Source organism: Diabrotica undecimpunctata, chromosome 6 (assembly GCF_040954645.1).
Source record: "Diabrotica undecimpunctata isolate CICGRU chromosome 6, icDiaUnde3, whole genome shotgun sequence".
NCBI classification, from domain to species: domain Eukaryota; kingdom Metazoa; phylum Arthropoda; class Insecta; order Coleoptera; family Chrysomelidae; genus Diabrotica; species Diabrotica undecimpunctata.
Window position 1 is genome coordinate 87703043 of NC_092808.1, and position 18956 is coordinate 87721998.

The 18956-nt window shown below is 32.2% G+C and overlaps 1 protein-coding gene across 1 annotated transcript in view; it reads left to right on the top strand.

Annotated features, from left to right (window-relative positions):
- Window positions 1-18956, top strand: part of Nmdar2 (glutamate ionotropic receptor NMDA type subunit 2) — a 642550-nt gene that overhangs the window by 462094 nt on the left and 161500 nt on the right. Inside the window, exon 7 of the mRNA XM_072534844.1 lies at window positions 3099-3311. Coding sequence (XP_072390945.1) covers window positions 3099-3311 — 213 coding nt within the window. The remainder of the gene's footprint in view (window positions 1-3098; window positions 3312-18956) is intronic.

Consider the following 18956-nt stretch of genomic DNA (forward strand, 5'->3'; position numbering starts at 1 on the left):
GAACAAGTATACTATGGTCAAACATCAAGATGCCTTAAAGATCGCATTACATCCCACAAGTCAGATAATAGACTGCATCCTGAAAAAACTGCATTGGGTGAATATGTATTTAAAAATGGGCATCAGATAGATTATAATAACATCAAAGTAGTAGAACAGGAAAGTAACATCACCAAAAGACTTTTTCTTGAAATGGCCTACATTTGCCAAAATAATAATACAATGAATCATAAAACGGATATTGGCCATCTAAATGAAATGTTCTCCTATTTGTTACTACTAGATAAATGTAATAATAACACAAACAACAATTTATCAATTGACATTTGAAAGAATTTTGTCAAAATAATGTCACGTATTTATTTAGAATAATTAAGTGTTTTTGTATTTACAGTAATTTTTTTAAAATTTTAAACATAAAAATAGTTTTTATATATTAAAATAGATGAGAGACCATGATAAATTTTATCAATATTATAATAGATCTTTGTTGATACAACCTCGTTAAGTTTGTAAGTAGAAACAATTTTTAATTAATTATACCAACACCAACAATTTCTTAATCACATTTGTAGCTCCCTGATGAAGGACATAACCAATGTCCGAAAGCTTGGAATAAAAATTTAAAAGAGTACACATTTCATTTTTATTGCTGCAAACCCACTATTTAACGTTTACTTCCTTATATATATATATATATATATATATATATATATATATATATATATATATTATATATATATATATATATATATATATATATATATATATAAAGAAGTCAACTACTTCATAAGTTTATCGAAGACGTTTCGCTTTATATTTCTAAAGCTTCATCAGTTCTCTAAAATATAACAAATGACATAGAGTTTATAAGAAATACAGATGTTTATAGTTCATAACTTACAACTCAATATGTAGTATATTATCGATGTTATCATAAAGGGTGTTCCGTAATGGAATTTAGTTTTTGAATAAATGAAACTCCGTTACCCTGTATGTTAAAATAAGTTTAATTAAAAATTTAAAACCAAAAGACATGCGGATTTTAATGTTTAAATAAAATATCTTTTAAATGTTGACCGTCTTGTACATGGCACTGCTCCAATCTAGATCTTAAGCTAGCAAAAACTCTAGTCCAGCGGAGTTAGATCTGGCGATCGTGGCGAAAAGGGGATGTCACCGCTTAATGCGATGACGGTGCCTGGAAACAATTCTCTAACCGCGTCCATCGAAAGAATGGCTGTATGTGGTGTGGCACCATCTTGTTGGAACCAGGTGCTGTCTTCATTATAACCAGGAAAAGTCTATAGTTCAATTATTCCGTGTGCAGACATGCCACACCACGCGGTCTCTTTTTTAGAATGGAGTTGCTTCTGGTGTAATTGTCGTGGATTCTCATTAGCCCAGTATAGCGAAGCCTGCTTATTGACGTTTCCATCTAGGAAACTGAAGGGAGCTGATGGTGCATCAGGTAAGCGGCGAATGTTATAGTGTTCACAAAACCGACGACGAGCTATGGTGAATGAATCATCGCCTTTTAAAGTATGCCTCCAGCATATAAGCGCGTTGTTCACCCGACCACTGCGCCATGGCTATGGTAGGCAGAGAACTACGAACACACAATGAATTCTCTACAAATCCGCACGATTGTTACGACTTCGTACAATTGGACAGGGTCGGCATAAGGCTCATTTGAAAACTAAATTTCATTCTGGAACACCCTTTATATCTACTGTACACTTTACTCATTATTTAAAACTAACTTAATAAAAAAAGGAAAATCAAAAAAAACAAAAAACACAAAAACTCTACAGAAAATAATGTTCATATTCGTAGATATTTTTTTAAACGAACATTTGGCTTCATTTAGATGGTTCTCCACTGAAGACCAACAAAGCTCTGATTTATTGCAATCTAAGCAAACAACTTGACGCGATACCGAAAATTATTACATTATTTTCTGTAGATTTTGTGTGTTTTTTGTTTTTTTTTTTGTTTTTCCTTTTTTGGTTAAGTTAGTTTTAAATAATTAGTAAAGTGTACAGTAGATATATGATAACATCGATAATATTTCTTATAAACTGTATGTCATTTGTTATATTTTAGAGAACTGATGAAGCTTTAGAAATATAAAGCGAAATGTCTTCGATAAACTTATGAAGTAGTTGACTTTTTTTTTATTAGCCAACCTGAATGACCGATTAAACCTCTGAATTCACTAGTTGACTACTTTAGAAATATAAATTGACTGTCGTAGTCTTTACTATATTTTAATATAGATATATATAATATATATATATATATATATATATATATATATATATATATATATATATATATATATATATATATATATAATATATTCGTATAATATTGTCATATTTTACCTGAAGTATAATTGACCAATAAAAAAATATACATAAATATAATATTAAATTTATCCGAAATTGTAAATATCATAAAGTATATATAAAAAAATTGCAATATTTGCTTAATTTATATATAGTAATATCTTTAAAAATTACTCAAATCTAAAAGACGACTTCATTTGTGATACAGGAAATACGATTTTCAAGAACAGTAACTAAAAATTCAAAGGATATTTTGAATCCTTGACAGTTAGATTTTTTTTATTATTATAAAGGGATTGAACTATCGGCGTTGATATGTACGTTTTTTAGTGTCAAAATATCAGTACAGTCAGACTACACTGTAAAATTTAGTCAACTCATACTTCAAGTGAGTTTTGGATTTTGAAATGATGTAAAATATTCTCTTTAAAAAATTTTATTTTTTACTTTGGTTATAATCCTTTATTGCCCGGTATAATTCACAATAATTTTAAATTTTGTATTTCAACTCCCTCTAACACATCACTGAAATTTTTTGGTACTATTTTAATATTTGAGCTTAAGATAAATAATGCTATCTATTTAATAATTAGATTATTGTTTAGAATAATTAGAATTGTTTGATTTCAATTCAAAATGTATTCCAAATGTATTTAATAAAAATGTCATCGCCCTTTAGTCTATGTGCTATTCTTCGTGTCTATTTTGTTCCCAATATTGCGACTGACGTGTTGTAAATTATTTCAGGTTGATTTCAGCGTGCCTTTCATGGAGACCGGCATAGCCATCATTGTTGCTAAACGCACGGGAATTATTTCCCCCACAGCATTCCTGGAGCCTTTCGATACTGCGTCCTGGATGTTGGTCGGCATCGTTGCCATACAAGCCGCAACCTTCATGATTTTCCTGTTTGAGTGGCTATCCCCGAGCGGATTTGATATGAGAATTTCTCTTAATCAGGTAAACTATTACAATAGTGTTACATACATTTTTGATGTGGTTATATCATTATATTATAAGGGTTCAATAAAGTGAAATAAATTAAATGTGTATTGATAAATAAAAATAAAAGATTATAATTTCCATTTTTTTACTTTTAATGAGGTGAACAGAATTGTTAAAAAGATAACTAATTCTTGTTTGTTTTGAGTCCTTTTAGAATTTTTATTTTTTATAAAAGTTGCAAAGCATAATTATGTAAATTATTTTAAATTTAAAAAAAAATTATCTTTACAAAAAAAAAAGGTTTTTAATCTTACAAATTTGTTTATTATTATATTTTAAAATGTTCTTATAGTTTTTCGCTTGTCAAATTAGAGCTCTATATTAAAACTAGTCGAAATCAGATAACACGTGTTGATCAATGAATGATTGATCTGCTTATTTTTGCAGTACTCTATTATCATTGGAAGTTGGTAATCACTCTAGCACTTCTTCTTCTTGTGGTGCCTCTCCGTTTCGGATGTTAAAGACTATCATGGCAGTCACACTCTAACCTACAACACCTTATTCACGGCTTCCCTGAATAAGCCCAATGAAGTTTTTTGATCCACTATCGTAAGTTCTTAGACCATGAAATACGTCGTTACTTGGTTCTTTTTTCTCTCACTTTGCCCTTCATGAGTTAAAGGATATGGTAGTTTTCGTTTCGCAATATCTCAACGAAGTATGACAATTTTCTTTGTTTTACCGTAAAAATTAGGTCTTATTGTTGACCTATCCTTTTCAAATCGGCTTTATTAGTGACATGATGTGTTCATGATATCTGTAACATATTTAAGATGTAAGTTACACAGCATATTCTTCATTTTGTAAAATATACATCTAGATTTCTTGATTCTAATATGGCTTTTACGAGAGTGATTCCAATCTTCGGTTATTAGGTTGCAGTTCTTCTTCTTCTTCTAGTTCCATGACTGTTATCGATCGTTGGATGTCATGTTGGCTAACATATTCGCAATCGTGACTTTATTAATAGCAGCTCTAAATAATGATGTAGTTGATTTTTCGTATTATTATCTTAGATTTTTCAGCCATGATGTGCTTCTTGTACCATGACCATGGTAACCTTGTATCTTTTCCTGAATGATCAGATGTAAAGGTTCATATTTTTCAGGGTGTCTCATAATGTGACCTAAGTGTTCTAGCTTGCGTCTTATATTGACCAGTTATATTGTTTGATTCAAGCGTCAAAAGAGCTCCTCATGTCATTGGAAAGCGAAGGTCAATTATATAATCGTGGCTGCAAAGCACGTTCCTTATTTTTACAAATGCGGCTCGGGCTTGTCCTATGCGGCTTTTAATTTCTATGGTTGGATCCCAGCTGACAATGATATTACTGCCAAGATACATATTGTTTAATTTCATTACATTCTTTACTATGAAATTGTGTTTTCGCATGTCTTATCTTTTGCCTGATTATTGCGTGGATTCTCTGTATTCGTTTTTATCTTTATTTCTGATTTCTGATGACTGATGGTTGCAGTTCAGATATGTGAAATTCTTAACTTTTGATAGTATTGCTTTCAAGGAATTGATGGTTAATGTTATGATTTCTTCTGATGATCACTACCTTAGACTTGCCAATATTAAAATGCATACTATACCGTCTATTAAGAGCCGTCTATCAATTTACCGCCGAAATCCTTCTACACTGTCGGCAAATAGCTACCTAAAATTATTTATACAAATCCCGTTAACTGATATACCATTTTCAATATCCTCCAAAGCTTGTGTAAAGAGATGCTCAGAGTAAATTTTAAATAACATCTACGACAACACACATATATGAAGAACTTCTCGTAGTATGCTAAATTGCTCAGACTACCTGTTTTTCACTTTAACTTTACCTTTGTATGATAGCTATAAGTTTTTCGTGGTTTACTCTGTCAAACGCTTTTTCATAGACCGCAAATCAAGCGAAAACTTTGCTATTCTTATTTTTAGCTCTTTGGGTCACTACCTGTAAGCTTAAAGTGACTCTCGCGCCAAGAGCATTTCTACAGCCAAACTAAATTTCTTCAAGATGCCGTTATAAAACAGGGTAAATTCTGTCATGGAAAATATACAGAAATACTTTTAGCACTTGGCTCAATAACCTTATGGTTCTGTAGCCCTTATATATTTTGCTGCTGTTTTCTAAGTTAAAGGTATAAATGTGGAAGTAAGCCAGTCATCAAGTAGGTGACCAAGCTGGTATATAGCGTCAAAAAGTCGTTACAAAGGATCTATATAGGCTTTCTTCTCCTTACTATTTTCCGAATTAGAGACAAATGTCATGTCAACAATTTTTAATCTGAAATTTTATATAAAGAATTAACTCTAATAAATTTTCAATTTTTAGGTTTTAAGTTTTAAAATCCACAAGGAAACTAAGTTCCTGTAGTTGGCTGTATACCATATATTAAAAAAAATTTTTAATAAAATCCTTTATCAAAAGGTATATAAAAAACCCATTTGGGCTATGTTAAATTGACAAAACTATAATTGGAATAAGTATTCCATCATCAGTGTCAGGTTAATACATGGAAATAGCCACTAAATATGGGGGTAAAACCCTTTAAAAATTACTAAATGAAATTTAGTTTACATTATGTCTAGTTTAAAATTAAGATGGTAAAGTTACCGTTGGATTGGTAACATGGCGACATATGACTCTACATTAAGTTGCAAGTCCTGAGACGGTATGTCTACGAGGACTTTATCAGTTGCTTTAATAATATAAAATAATATATATATATATATATATATATATATATATATATATATATATATATATAATAATGAAAAAGACACTGCCTTTATAAATTCTTGACTTCATCTCAGTGTTAGTGTATCTGTGTCGCCATATAGTGTTATTAAGGCATCCTTCAAGTCTATTTGCTTTTTGTACTTGATATATCACCTTTTTGTCCAGGTCTATATACCAATGGACAGTGTAATTCCAAGGTAGTTTTTTGGAGGAAGAATGTGTACTGTTTATATGTGATGATTGTTTTCATTTACTATTGATATTATTTTTAATTATTGTTATTGCGTCTTGTCTATAGATTTGGTGACCAGTGTGCGATCCAGTAATAATGGCTTTGTTAGTAAATAAGTCAACATGTTTGTTGTATTTAAGACCTATCTGTGCTTCAACCCACAAAAATGAATAATTCTTTGGTTTTTATATATGTCATAACGAAGTTTTCTTTAATTTGAAGGACATATGTTTCAGTTATTACTAGGAAAATTTAAAGTTTTAATGGCATCATAACAGATGATGACTTATGTTAAAATTTTAAATTAAAAGTTTTCGATATACCATGTGTCTCCAATTGGAAAACGAATGACATTTGAGTAAAAGTTTTCGACAATTTTGTAATCTGTCTATGGAAAAAAATAGATGAATTAATGTAAACGAAAGTTGTGATATTTATAGTAAATTTAATTATTATATACGAGATTCAGTTGGTAATAACAATTGACGTAAGTCAACTAAGACAAGAGAAGATCCACAATTCGAAGTGTGAGCGCGGGGACTATTGATCTATATGAATCGAAAACTACAACTATTGAAATATTATTTAGTTTTTTAAGCTATGTAATGTTATAAACGTCACATCTTTATTAAATTATATTTAAATAATTATTTTATTTTAATTTCCTTATTAATTTAATAATTCCTTTGCCTTCAGTTTCGTTTTTACTAATTTTTCGTCAAAAAAGTAGTTGGCGCCGTTTTTCTCTGTCTTTCTTTTCTCTCTCTTTCTCTCCCGTAGAATAAATATTCGCCCTCTTTCTTTCTGTCCGATAGATTAAATATTCTGTTCTATGTTGATAGAAGAGCTAATTCCATCACAGGCATACGTCCTATGTCATCTGTGCAAACTTCATTTCAGTATTCCTATTTTTTGTCAATCAACTTTTCTAAACGTGGTGGGATTATTTTTTGTCTGTAATTAAAATTTATAAAAGAAGGTAAGAATTATTATAAGCTTCATTTTATGATCTGCAGAATTCTCTTGGGGTGAGTACTTTCATTGTTATCTATATTCTATAATTCTGACAGCATTTTGAATATTCATAACCTTACTTCTTTCTAAGCCACGTTTTATAATTTTGTGCAGTAGAAATCCAACAAAATTTAGCTAAGTTCAATAGTAATTCTTTCATTTTATCCTTGCGATCTGCCATTTTTTTCACTGTAATTTTGTAAACTGGCAAGGAAGTTAAACCCCCTTGGATGTTTCTCTAATACAGGATGTTTAATATTTTAGTTTATTGTCTGTATTATTAGTTTTATTGGCATTATTGGAGAATTTGTTGGCTGTGTTACTACTTTATTGGCTTTATGGGATATTTCTAGAAGTTTATTGGCTTTATTGGTTTTATGGAATATTTACTGTAGTATATATGGAATAACATGCTCCGGAGGACCTAACTGCAGCTGTGAGGAGGACATAACTATCTAATTGGGAGGCCACAGATATTTAATAGCAAGCACCCCATCGATGCCATAAGTATCGCTCAAATGTATTTACTGTAAAGCATTGGTAGGGTTATTTTTTGGTACTTAAATATTATTTTTTATTTTAAATGAATATGTCTAGTTAAATAATTGTTTTATTTGCTACCAGCTAAAGGTTCATGGTTTAATTCATAGTTTAAGACGAATTCACACTTGAGGGACTGAGCTAGGCGAAGCATAGACGATAAGCTCCCATGTTTGATTGAGGTATTATTTTTATTAAATTATTATTATTAATATTATTAGTATTATTTTATAATAGTATTTCAATTCTCTTTGGTACTCTTATCGTTACAGGTATAATATATTTCATTTAATTAATTATTATTTAGTCTAATTATAACTGTTAAGAGCGAAAGTTGATTAAAGTTCTTGACATTCTCTCGTATTTGTTAAATTTTAAATAATTATTTTTTTTTAAATTATTGCCAAAATAGTAAATAAAAAAATTTTAAATTTATTCTAGCCTTAACACTCTTCCATTTTCTGGAAAATATATACAATAACTTTTAGAAAAACATTGTGAATTCAAACTTTATATTATAAGCTATGTACAACAATTGCAGTTTTGCCATGTCACCGTGTTAAAAGAAGCTTCTTTGAAATTTTTAAATCTGTTTAACACAGACGGTGTTTAGAAGACTAAAATTTCTCGCTGGATGTTTTTAACGGTCCGGTGAATACTTTAACCAGAAAAGTATACAAACTCGTGAATACGTTCCGCTAGCATTCCAAACACTTCGTTCTGTAAATAGAATAAAAAAAGAAAACTCTCCAATTGAAAACCACAGTTAGTGAACACCCCTTTGTGATTCAGAAAGGAAACTATTTTAAGTAGGAAAACATGGTATGTTGCAGACGTGGATGAATCCATTTTAAAGTTGAACTAATGGACTTATAAAGTAAAGAGGATTTATAGAAAGCTCTAGTGCTCTGTATAATTAAACAAGCTAAAAATTCCATTACATGCAAATAAAAATATTTAATCACCAAAAAGCACAAGATATAAATTTTATATAAAATATTCGCAGTAATTTCAAATTTTTAATTTATTTTAATATCGATTTTACGTTAACCATCATATTAAAAAGACTTCCAGAGAGACTAACATTAGTTTTAATTAGAATATCCGTAAAAAAAATTAAATTTTAATATCTTCAATGCATTTTGTATATATTTTTAATTCCTTAGCCAAGGCAGATAAGATTTATGACAGCTTTTCTTTCTGTCATAAAACGTATCTGTTTAAGGTAGGATCTAAATTTAATCTTAAATTTTCAGAAAATGTACTAAACAGATCTAAAAGCCAGCTAAATATTTTGGTGTAAGTTTAAGTTACGAACTCTACTCATTCCATCCCTTTTAATTAGAATATTGTTTTGTTGTACTGTGTGTTCAGAAGTTAAGTGAAGCACGACGTGGTTTAACTAACTTTATTTAAACTAAAATCTGACTTTCGGCAGCTTTATCTTGAAGTGCTGATATGAAAGATGTCGCCTTCTGTTTATTTTCTCATCCATTATTTGGTGCTGCGGCTTTTAATTGCCTTCGGTATACTGGCCAGAAGGTCTTATCGTCAAATATAGGAGTACTAGCTATTCCGTTGACAGGAGAACAAATCACTTCTGGTTTACCTTCAACTCTCAGTTGCTTGGTCGTTTTAGTTTCTACGGTTCCCGTTACGTGATCATGTCTTATCTCTTTTCTTGTTATTTCAATTTCTTTAACCTTCCGCCGGTAACGTGAACTCTTGTAACATAGTTGGTAACGTCGGTCTCTGAAACCGACTTTTTTAATAATGAATATCTTAGGTTGTGATTTTCTCTTAATATTTTAATGAAGCTAAATATTTAATATGACTATATTTAAATAATAATATAGTAAGGAATGATCAATATTTATTTATATACAAAAAAATTGGCTCTTTTTAGATACAAACATATATTGACAAACAATCCACAAAAAGATATGTTTTTGAATACAAAATATCAACAAACATATCGTCAAGGGTTAAAATGTCAGAAAACAAATAAAATTATTCAATGTATGTCAAGCATAAACTGAATTTATTGTCCGTTTACTTCCTCATTTTCTTTTTTATTGCCCACGCCACAATGCATAGTCCAGTTAAATGTTCCAAACACATATATTTGCTACACTGCCTACAATAAACCGAGTTTTTCGGTTTTTCTTACTACTACAGAACGTACATCTTTCGAACACATTATTCTGGATAGGTTGGTTTCTTGTATGCATGCCACAAATTTCGGCTATTACGGCTCATACAAATTGTCTTTGAAATATTTTTGTTCTAGGGCTCATTTGCGAATATGTTCATCAATATGTTGAAAATATGTTGAAAATATGTTGAAGATTGTAATGCTTTGATAGATTAAAATAAAAGGCCCTTAATTCTCACGCATCTGGATCAAATTCTCGAATTCTCGAATTCTCTAATATGTCTAAACCATTGCAGTCTTTGTTCTTAAGACTTTCTTGAGACTATAGTCTCTTTCTCTAATTAAGTCGTTTCTGATCCTGTCACTTCTAGCGTTACCCAACATCCATTGTAACATTTTCATTCCAGATATCTTTATCTTATTTTCCTGAATATTCTTTACACGCCACACTTCACCGCCGTACACCAACGCAGGTCTTACCATACTCTTGTGTATCTTTTCTTTCAGCTCTTTAACAATTTTTTGATCACAGAGTAATCCACTCATTCGCTTTCAATTAAACCAACCAGCCTGTATCTTGTGGGAAATTTTCCTATCTAGTGTTCCTTTTTTCGTTCAATAGGAGGCCAAGGTATTTAATTTGTCCTTCTCGTCCCCCTCTTCCTCCCTTCCTCTTCAATAGCCTTTTTCAAAATCTCGAACTTTTCCTTCAACATTTTTTTGTTCTCCTCTACTAACACGATATGATCAGCAAATATCATTGACCAAGGAGCCTCCTCCGATACTTTCGCTGCTAGTATATCTATATTAAGTTTAAACAAGTAGGGACTCAGCTGAAGAACCTTAATGCAAACCAACCGTCACTAAAAACTTTCAGTCAATGCGACACCCTTACTTTAGTCTAGGCTCTCTCATACATATCCTTCACGAGCATTACGTACTTCCTAGGAACCTATTTCTCTCCAATATATCTCCACAGCTCTTGTCTAGGAACTGTGCCTTCCCAAGATCTATAAATAATAAACAATATTAACTGTCTCAAAACAAACAAAGCAAACAAGCGAGGCGTTGTCTTCCTTCCTGGCATAAACCCAAACTGTTCTTTTCCTATCGATGTCTCTCTTCTTAAAATTTGCTCTACAGTCCCCTCTGAAATTTATATTGTGTGTAACATTAACTTTATTCCTCTATTGCTTTTACGAATAGAATGTCTCTTTATCTTTATATAATGATATCACCACACACTCTTCACATGCATTGGACACCGTTTCTTCCTCATATATCCTACGAGCCTTTCAAATCTTCACAGGCATTTCATCAGTTCCTATTGCCATATCACTATTCATCCTATTTAAGGCCTCTATAACCTTATCCCTCACTAATCCCGGTATCACATTCTCATTTGGATCATTTGTTTTTTAAGCATCCTCTGTCTCTAATCTGGTGGTCTTCATTTAGCAATTTTCTAAAGTAATCATAGCATCTTTGCTTTATTTTAACATCGATTCTTCTCGAACACTCTTCCATCCACATTCTCAATCTAGTGCAGGTAGTGCAATCCTTTGATGACTTGTCTCTTGCTTTAGCAATGCTCTATAGCCTTTTCATCTCCTTAAATGTTTTCAATTCTTCATACAGCTGTGTAGACGATAACATTATAGTGTATTTACAATTAATTCCCCTTTAAATTTGTTAGCAATACGTAAAGACACAATTTTTAGTTCTATTGCAGTAAGTGTGCCTCTAGAGAAAATTAAAGTTGGACTCCCGTCATTCGTAGTAATCATATGCAGGCCATCTATCGCTTTGACTAAAATGTTTCCAAGTAAATTCTCAGGAGGTGGGCGCCAAAAATTATGATGTACATAAAAGTTTCCAAAAAATAGCGTTTATTAAAATTATGAATTCTCGAATTCTTGCCTTTGTTTATTAGCATCCCGAATATTGCTTTTGTTAGCGCCAGATATGTATAACATACCCAACAGATCAATTATTCGATAGATTTTAATTCTATAATTGGCCTAGCCGTGTTGTTACTGACTATGTCAATAACAACACAGTCAATACTTTATGCTTTATGCAATCAATGCACAAAGGTTTCAATGCTTTAAACTTGTTGGTGCATTCTTCTATTTTTTCTAAATTATCTGTAGTGAAAAACATTCCCAAATCTATTTTTTCACTAATTGGGAACAACATTTTTAGCGAGAGTTCGAATGTTACGATTCAATTCATGTGGGATGTTACTTCTACTGCTACATGAGTTTCGACATATTCTTCATCACAGAAATACTCCTCCGACTTGGTATGATAGTATAGAACTCCTGAACGACCATCTTGCAAACTTGCGTCGTCATCTTCTGGTTCGGGTTCGGAGTTAGCAAAAATTTTGTCAAAAAGTTAGTGCAACCTTGCTTGTTCTGATTCGTAATCCATATTCATATACAATTTTTAAAATCAATTATTTTAACTTACTATGGACCCAAGACGACAAAAACTTGCCCTTAAGTATAACATAAATGGTAACGTCAGTCTCTCACACTGTCGGATCAAATAACCTATGAACTGTCGGTACTAGGCCACAGATTTTTCAAGATTGAATAGAGGTTAGAAAGCTACCTGGTCGCGCAAACAAAACAGTATGCGCATTTGTGTTTTAACGCAAAAAATCCAATACGTCAGTGTCAGAGACCGTACGTTACCACTCGAAGGTTAATCATATCTTCTTTTTTCTCGTTGACTTTTTTTTCATTAATTGTGTACCCACTTTTTAGGTCTTTATTTTTGATATAAGACTCATAAGTTAATCTCTATCTTCCTGACGATATCTCTCTTTAGCTTCTTGTCGTCGTTTTTCTTTTTCTTTTTCCGTTTTTCATGAGATTCTTTTTTCTTTTTTTGGGGCAATCATATCTTCAATTTCATCCATCTTGGTCTTGCTTCTTGATTTCCCCATACAAATTTTCCACGAGGCCAATTGTTACGTTGTAGGTTCAGTGATCAAATGAAGCACAACGTGATTTAACCAACTTAATTTAAACTCAAAACCCACTTTATAACAAATATCATAATTAATTACTTGTTACCGTAATAATTATCACTAAGAAAAATTAGCACTGATGATATATAGAATCGCCAATTCAAAGCTCTACTCTGCTAGTTTATATAATCACAACGAATTATCTTAAAACATTTGACTGTCATATGATTCGGTTTCTTAAAAAATTCTCGAAGGTCATCTCTTTATCGGAGTTCGTGAAATATTTCGGTAGCTCTTAATTTCTTTAACGCATATATACATGTTTTTTAATATACATATTGTAATAGAAATAATAAACCCATAGATTCAGTACGCCCAGTTTTGTGTATTCTTTTACCCATAAATCAGTGGTTACAGAAACTTTAGAGTTTCTAAGAAATATTTGTAACCTAATTTTATTCTGTTGTATTCTCCTGGTAAAATCATCCTTGTTAAAGCGCTTCTAGAAGCTCATACGATTAATGATATACCTAATATGATCATGTTCACCAAATTGTACTCTCAAATTTAGTAACTCGGGCAAATTGTATGAAGCTATCAACTAAAAAGTTACGTAAATAAAAAACAGGTTATTAAAAATGTAAATCAAAATAATATTCTGTTTTATTCAGTGGACGAAGATCTTTTGTACTAAAATTTAATTGTTTAATAAGCACTTTTTTCTTATTAAAACTGAAATCGAATTACTTGAACATTTTCCAAGAAAGGTTGACTGTCTATTTTGCTTTTACGGGAAGAAGATATTGAAGAGATCATTTATTTCCTAAGAGACTTGCTGTCCTGCTCTTGGAAACATATCGCATTATCTTTTTCAAGTGAGTACACCGTAAAAAATCTTCAATGACTCTTTTTAAATCTAATAATTCAAAATTCACCCACTTACCAGTTTTTAAATCTTTATGTTTGAAATTTTTTCCCAAGCCAATTTTTCCTTTCGGTTTAATTCTGACAACGCAGCAATAAAGCACGACATGTAACTTGTCGAAAGTTCAAACTTCAAATACGCGTAATACTGCGACCAGATTTTATTAGTAAAATTATGACGTAACGTAAATCACTCCAACTGGGTATGAAACGTCCAATTACGAGTTGTCGTGAATGAAGGAATAGACTGTGGAGAAGTTTATGTTAATTATAACTTTAATCCCAACATAGAAGTATATGCAGCTTCAATCGGAAGCTTAGATAATCGTAACATTGTTTTTGTTTACAAATTTATCAACCTTAATTTTGTCAAAAGATATTGGACGAATTTATTTTCATAATTGTAATAAACGCTATTTTTTGGAAACTTTCATGTACATCATAATTTTTGGCGCCCACCTCCTAAGAATTTACTTGGAAACATTTTAGTCAAAGCGATAGATGGCCTGCATATGATTACTACGAATGACGGGAGTCCAACTTTAATTTTCTCTAGAGGCACACTCACTGCAATAGAACTAACAATTTTCTCTTTACGTATTGCTAACAAATTTAAAGGGGGATTAATTGTAAATACACTATAATGTTATCGTATACACAGCTGTATAAAGAATTGAAAACATTTAAGGGGATGAAAAGGATATAGAGCATTGCTAAAGTAAGGGACAAGTCATCAAAGGACTTACCCTAGCTGCACTAGATTGAGAATGTGGATGGAAGAGTGTTCGAGGAGAATCGATGTTAAAATAAAGCAAAGATGCTATGAGTACTTTAGAAAATTGCTAAATGAAGAACACCAGATTAGAGACAGAGGATGCTTAAAAAACAAATGATCAAAATGAGAATGTGATACCGGGTTTAGTGAGGGATAAGGTTATAGAGGCCTTAAATAGGATGAATAGTGATATGGCAATAAGAACTGATGAAATGCCTGTGAAGATTTGAAAGGCTCGTAGGATATATGAGGAAGAAACGGGGTCCAATGCATGGAAAGAGTGTATTCTCTATGTATACTCATTATATAAAGATAAAGAGACATTCTTTGCCTAAAAGCAATAGAGGAATAAAGTTAATGTTACACACAATATAAATTTATGCCAGGAAGGAAGACAACGCTTCGCTTGTTTGCTTTGTTTGTTTTAAGACAGTTAATAAAGAAATACAGCGAAAAGAAAGAGAGCTACATTTATTATTTATAGATCTTGAGAAGGCACAGTTCCTAGACAAGAGCCGTGGAGAGAAATAGGTTCCTAGGAAGTACGTAATGCTCGTGAAGGATATGTATGAGAGAGCCTAGACTAAAGTAAGGGTGTCGCATTGACTGAAAGTTTTTAGTGACGGTTGGTTTGCATTAAGGTTCTTCAGCTGAGTCGCTACTTGTTTAAACTTAATATAGATATACTAGCAGCGAAAGTATCGGAGGAGGCTCATATCGTGTTAGTAGAGGAGAACAAAAAAATGGTGAAGGAGAAGTACGAGAGTTTGAGAAGGGCTATTGAAGAGGAAGGGAGGAAGAGGGGGACGAGAAGGACAAATTAAATAACTTGGCTCCTATTGAACGAAAAAAGGGACACTAGATAGGAAAATTTCCCACAGGATACAGGCTGGTTGGTTTAGTTGAAAGCGAATGAGTGGCTTACTCTGTGATCAAAAAAATTTTAAAGAGTTGAAAGAAAAGATACACAAGAGTGTGGTAAGACCTGCGTTGGTGTACGGCGGTGAAGTGTGGCGTGTGAAGAATATTCAGGAAAAGAAGATAAAGATATCTGGAATGCAAATGTTACAATGGATGTTGGGTAACGCTAGAAGTGACAGGATCAGAAACGACTTGATTATGGAGAGAGCCGGGGTGACTATAGTCTCAAGAAAGACTTAAGAACAAAGACTGCAATGGTTTGGACATATTAGACGTAGAACTAAAACCTATGTGGGAGGAAGGATAGAGCTGCTAAAAGTTGATGAAATGAGAGATAGAGAAAATTCGTGGAGATGAGGGAAAGACTGTCTGGCAGAGAACTTAAGAGAGAAAGATTTAGGTAAAAAGACCCGATGTAAAGAAATTCGTAGCGAGGAAGAGTAAGCAATAGCAACCCTTGAGATGGAAAAAGCTGAAGAAAAATAAAACAAAGACGCTTGGATCTGATCATTATCCAATACTTATACAAATGCAAATAAGTTCTTGAACTTTTTCTATTACCTCATTCTCTAAATGAAATGATTTGAAAGCTAATTGGTCTACCTTTCAATTTAATGTGGAACTTATATTTTCTAATAATCCACAAATTAGTAGTAATTGCTTTATAAACTTCCGGCACAATCAGCGAAATTGCTGGTGATGATACTCGAAATAAATAATGCAAACTTTGGTAACTGTCCCCAGTGGCCAAATGTCGTAATGTTATTGCCAAGCTTATTTTTGGTGGTATTGGAAGTCTTACTTTAGTCTGTTTTTTTTATCATGGGCTCAATTTTCTGAAGCAAAAATTCAAAATCTATGAGTGATATTCTGCAAAAATTAAAAAATTCTCCGGATTCCTCACAAATCAGTTAGTTCATTGAAAAAGTTTGTCATATTTCCTCCGCAAAAAAATGTTTGAAGCCATTTTCAGATTATTATCCAAATAAAAGACTTTTTTAGAGAGGTTTTTTTTCTACCTCATTTATTAATTTATAGCTATACATCTTAAACAGGTGTATAGCTATAAATATCTGGGCCACGAGATTAAATTAGGAAGAGATAATCAAAAAATGGAGCTAAACAGGAGAATAGGACTGGCATGGGCGGCTTACGGAAAACTAAGAGAAGTCTTTAGATCAGACATTCCCATGTGCTTGAAAAGGAAGGTCTTTGATCAATGTGTACTCCCAGTTTTAACGTATGGAGCAGAAACATTGACCCTTACCAGAAAAGTAATCAATAAAATACAAGTGACACAGAGAGCGATAGAGAGGTCAATGCTGAATATATCCCTCAGAGATAGAGTATCAAATACAATAATTAAGAGAAGAACTGGTGTTACTGACGCAGTTCAAAGGATTACAACATTGAAATTTAAATGGACGGGGCATGTTGCCAGATTAAAAGATGGAAGGTGGACGAAGAAAATTCTGAAATGGAGACCTAGACACGATGCTTATCGTAATCGAGGACGTCCTCCAACAAGGTGGTCAGATGACATCAAGCGCATAGAAATGTAAGTTGGTAACACTTTTTTAAATGTCGGCCATTTTGACAGCTGTTAAGTGATTTGTTAAGTTGGGTTTTAGCATTTCAGCATTAGTAGACTTGACGCCTAAACAATGCTTCCAAATTGTACAAATTTATTATGAAATTGTGGTTTTGTTCGAAATACGTATCACGCACTACGTCCATTTTATGGTCAACATAATAGTCCATCAGAGCAAGTAATTCGAATAATCATGGAACGTTTTTGCACCACGTTTACTATAACTGATAATAACGCATTTACAGACACGTCGTACAGTGCGTACAGAAGAAGAAGCATACAGGAAGACCCGAATCAGTCTATCTGCCATCGTGCACAGCAGTTGGATACGTGTTAATTCACTTTATGGAATATTTTGCGGAAATATCTTGCTTTGCGTGCTTATAAAATCCAACTTATGCAAGAATTGAAGGTACATCATTACCTAGCGAGTGCATCCAAAACGAGATTGCCGTTGATTCCAATTTTCATAAGTGAATTTTGTTTAGCGATGAAGCGCACTTTTGCTTCAATGGCTACGTCAACAAACAAAAACTGCCCTATTTGGAGTTAAGATAATTCTCAAAGATATGTTGAGAAACCATTATATCCAGAAAAACTGACTGTTTGGTATGCTTTATGGTCTGGTGGAATCAATGGCCCATACTTCTTCAACAACGATGCTGGCCAGAGCGTTACAGTCAATGGTGACCGCTATAAATCCATGATAACTGTCTTCTTAATAAGACGGCGTAATATGTCACACAGCTCGTGCCACAATTAATTTATTAAAAAAAACGTTTGGTAACCGCATAGTTTCATGTTTTGGACCGTGAATTGGCCTCCAAGATCGTGCGAGTTAACACTGCTAGACTATTTTATGTAGGGATATGTGAAGGTTTTAGTCTACGTCAATAAGTGTTAAACAATTGACCACTTGGAGCACAACGTCCGCCGCGATATCGCCGATATAAGGCGACAAATATTGGAAAAAGTGATCGAAAATTGGACCTCCAGGTTAGACTAAGTCAGAGACAACCATGGTGGTCATATGCCAGAAATCATATGTAAATTATAATGCCAAAAGATTATCTTTAGAATAAAGTTAATTTTATGTCAATTTATAAAAATCATCTTTGTTTTATTCCATTTCAAAGTTCTATACCTCTAAAAAAACACCCTTTACTTCCAAAAATGTTTCGTTATCGCTTGTGTAAACCAATAATAATTTTACATAAATAAAACAAACAACAAAAACACAAGTATATCTCAAATTCCAATAATACTACATATAAGTAATCTGTGAACTAATTTTGAACTGATTCTGGAAGCTGAAAACAAAACTATCCTTAGACATAGTCCTTTGTTGACCCTCCTAAGTACTTCGTGATTAGTTTTTCTTGCTGTCCAAGGAATCTTTAGCACCCGTCTATAAATTCACATTTCCAATGCTTTAATTCTGTTCACAGTTGATACTTTTAGTGTCCACACTTCTGCTTCATACAAAAGTACAGACCAAATGTAGCACTTACCCGTTCTTCGTTTTCGTTCTAAACTGAGATAATTACTAGTTCGTTTTACATAATTCGATTATTCGTTATACATAAAAGTAGTTTTTAAAAGTATTTTTGTCGTTTTATATATATATATATATATATATATATATATATATATATATATATATATATATATAATAAAGTTTTATTTTGAGGTTGCAGTCATTAATAGGGCAGGAAAGTAAAA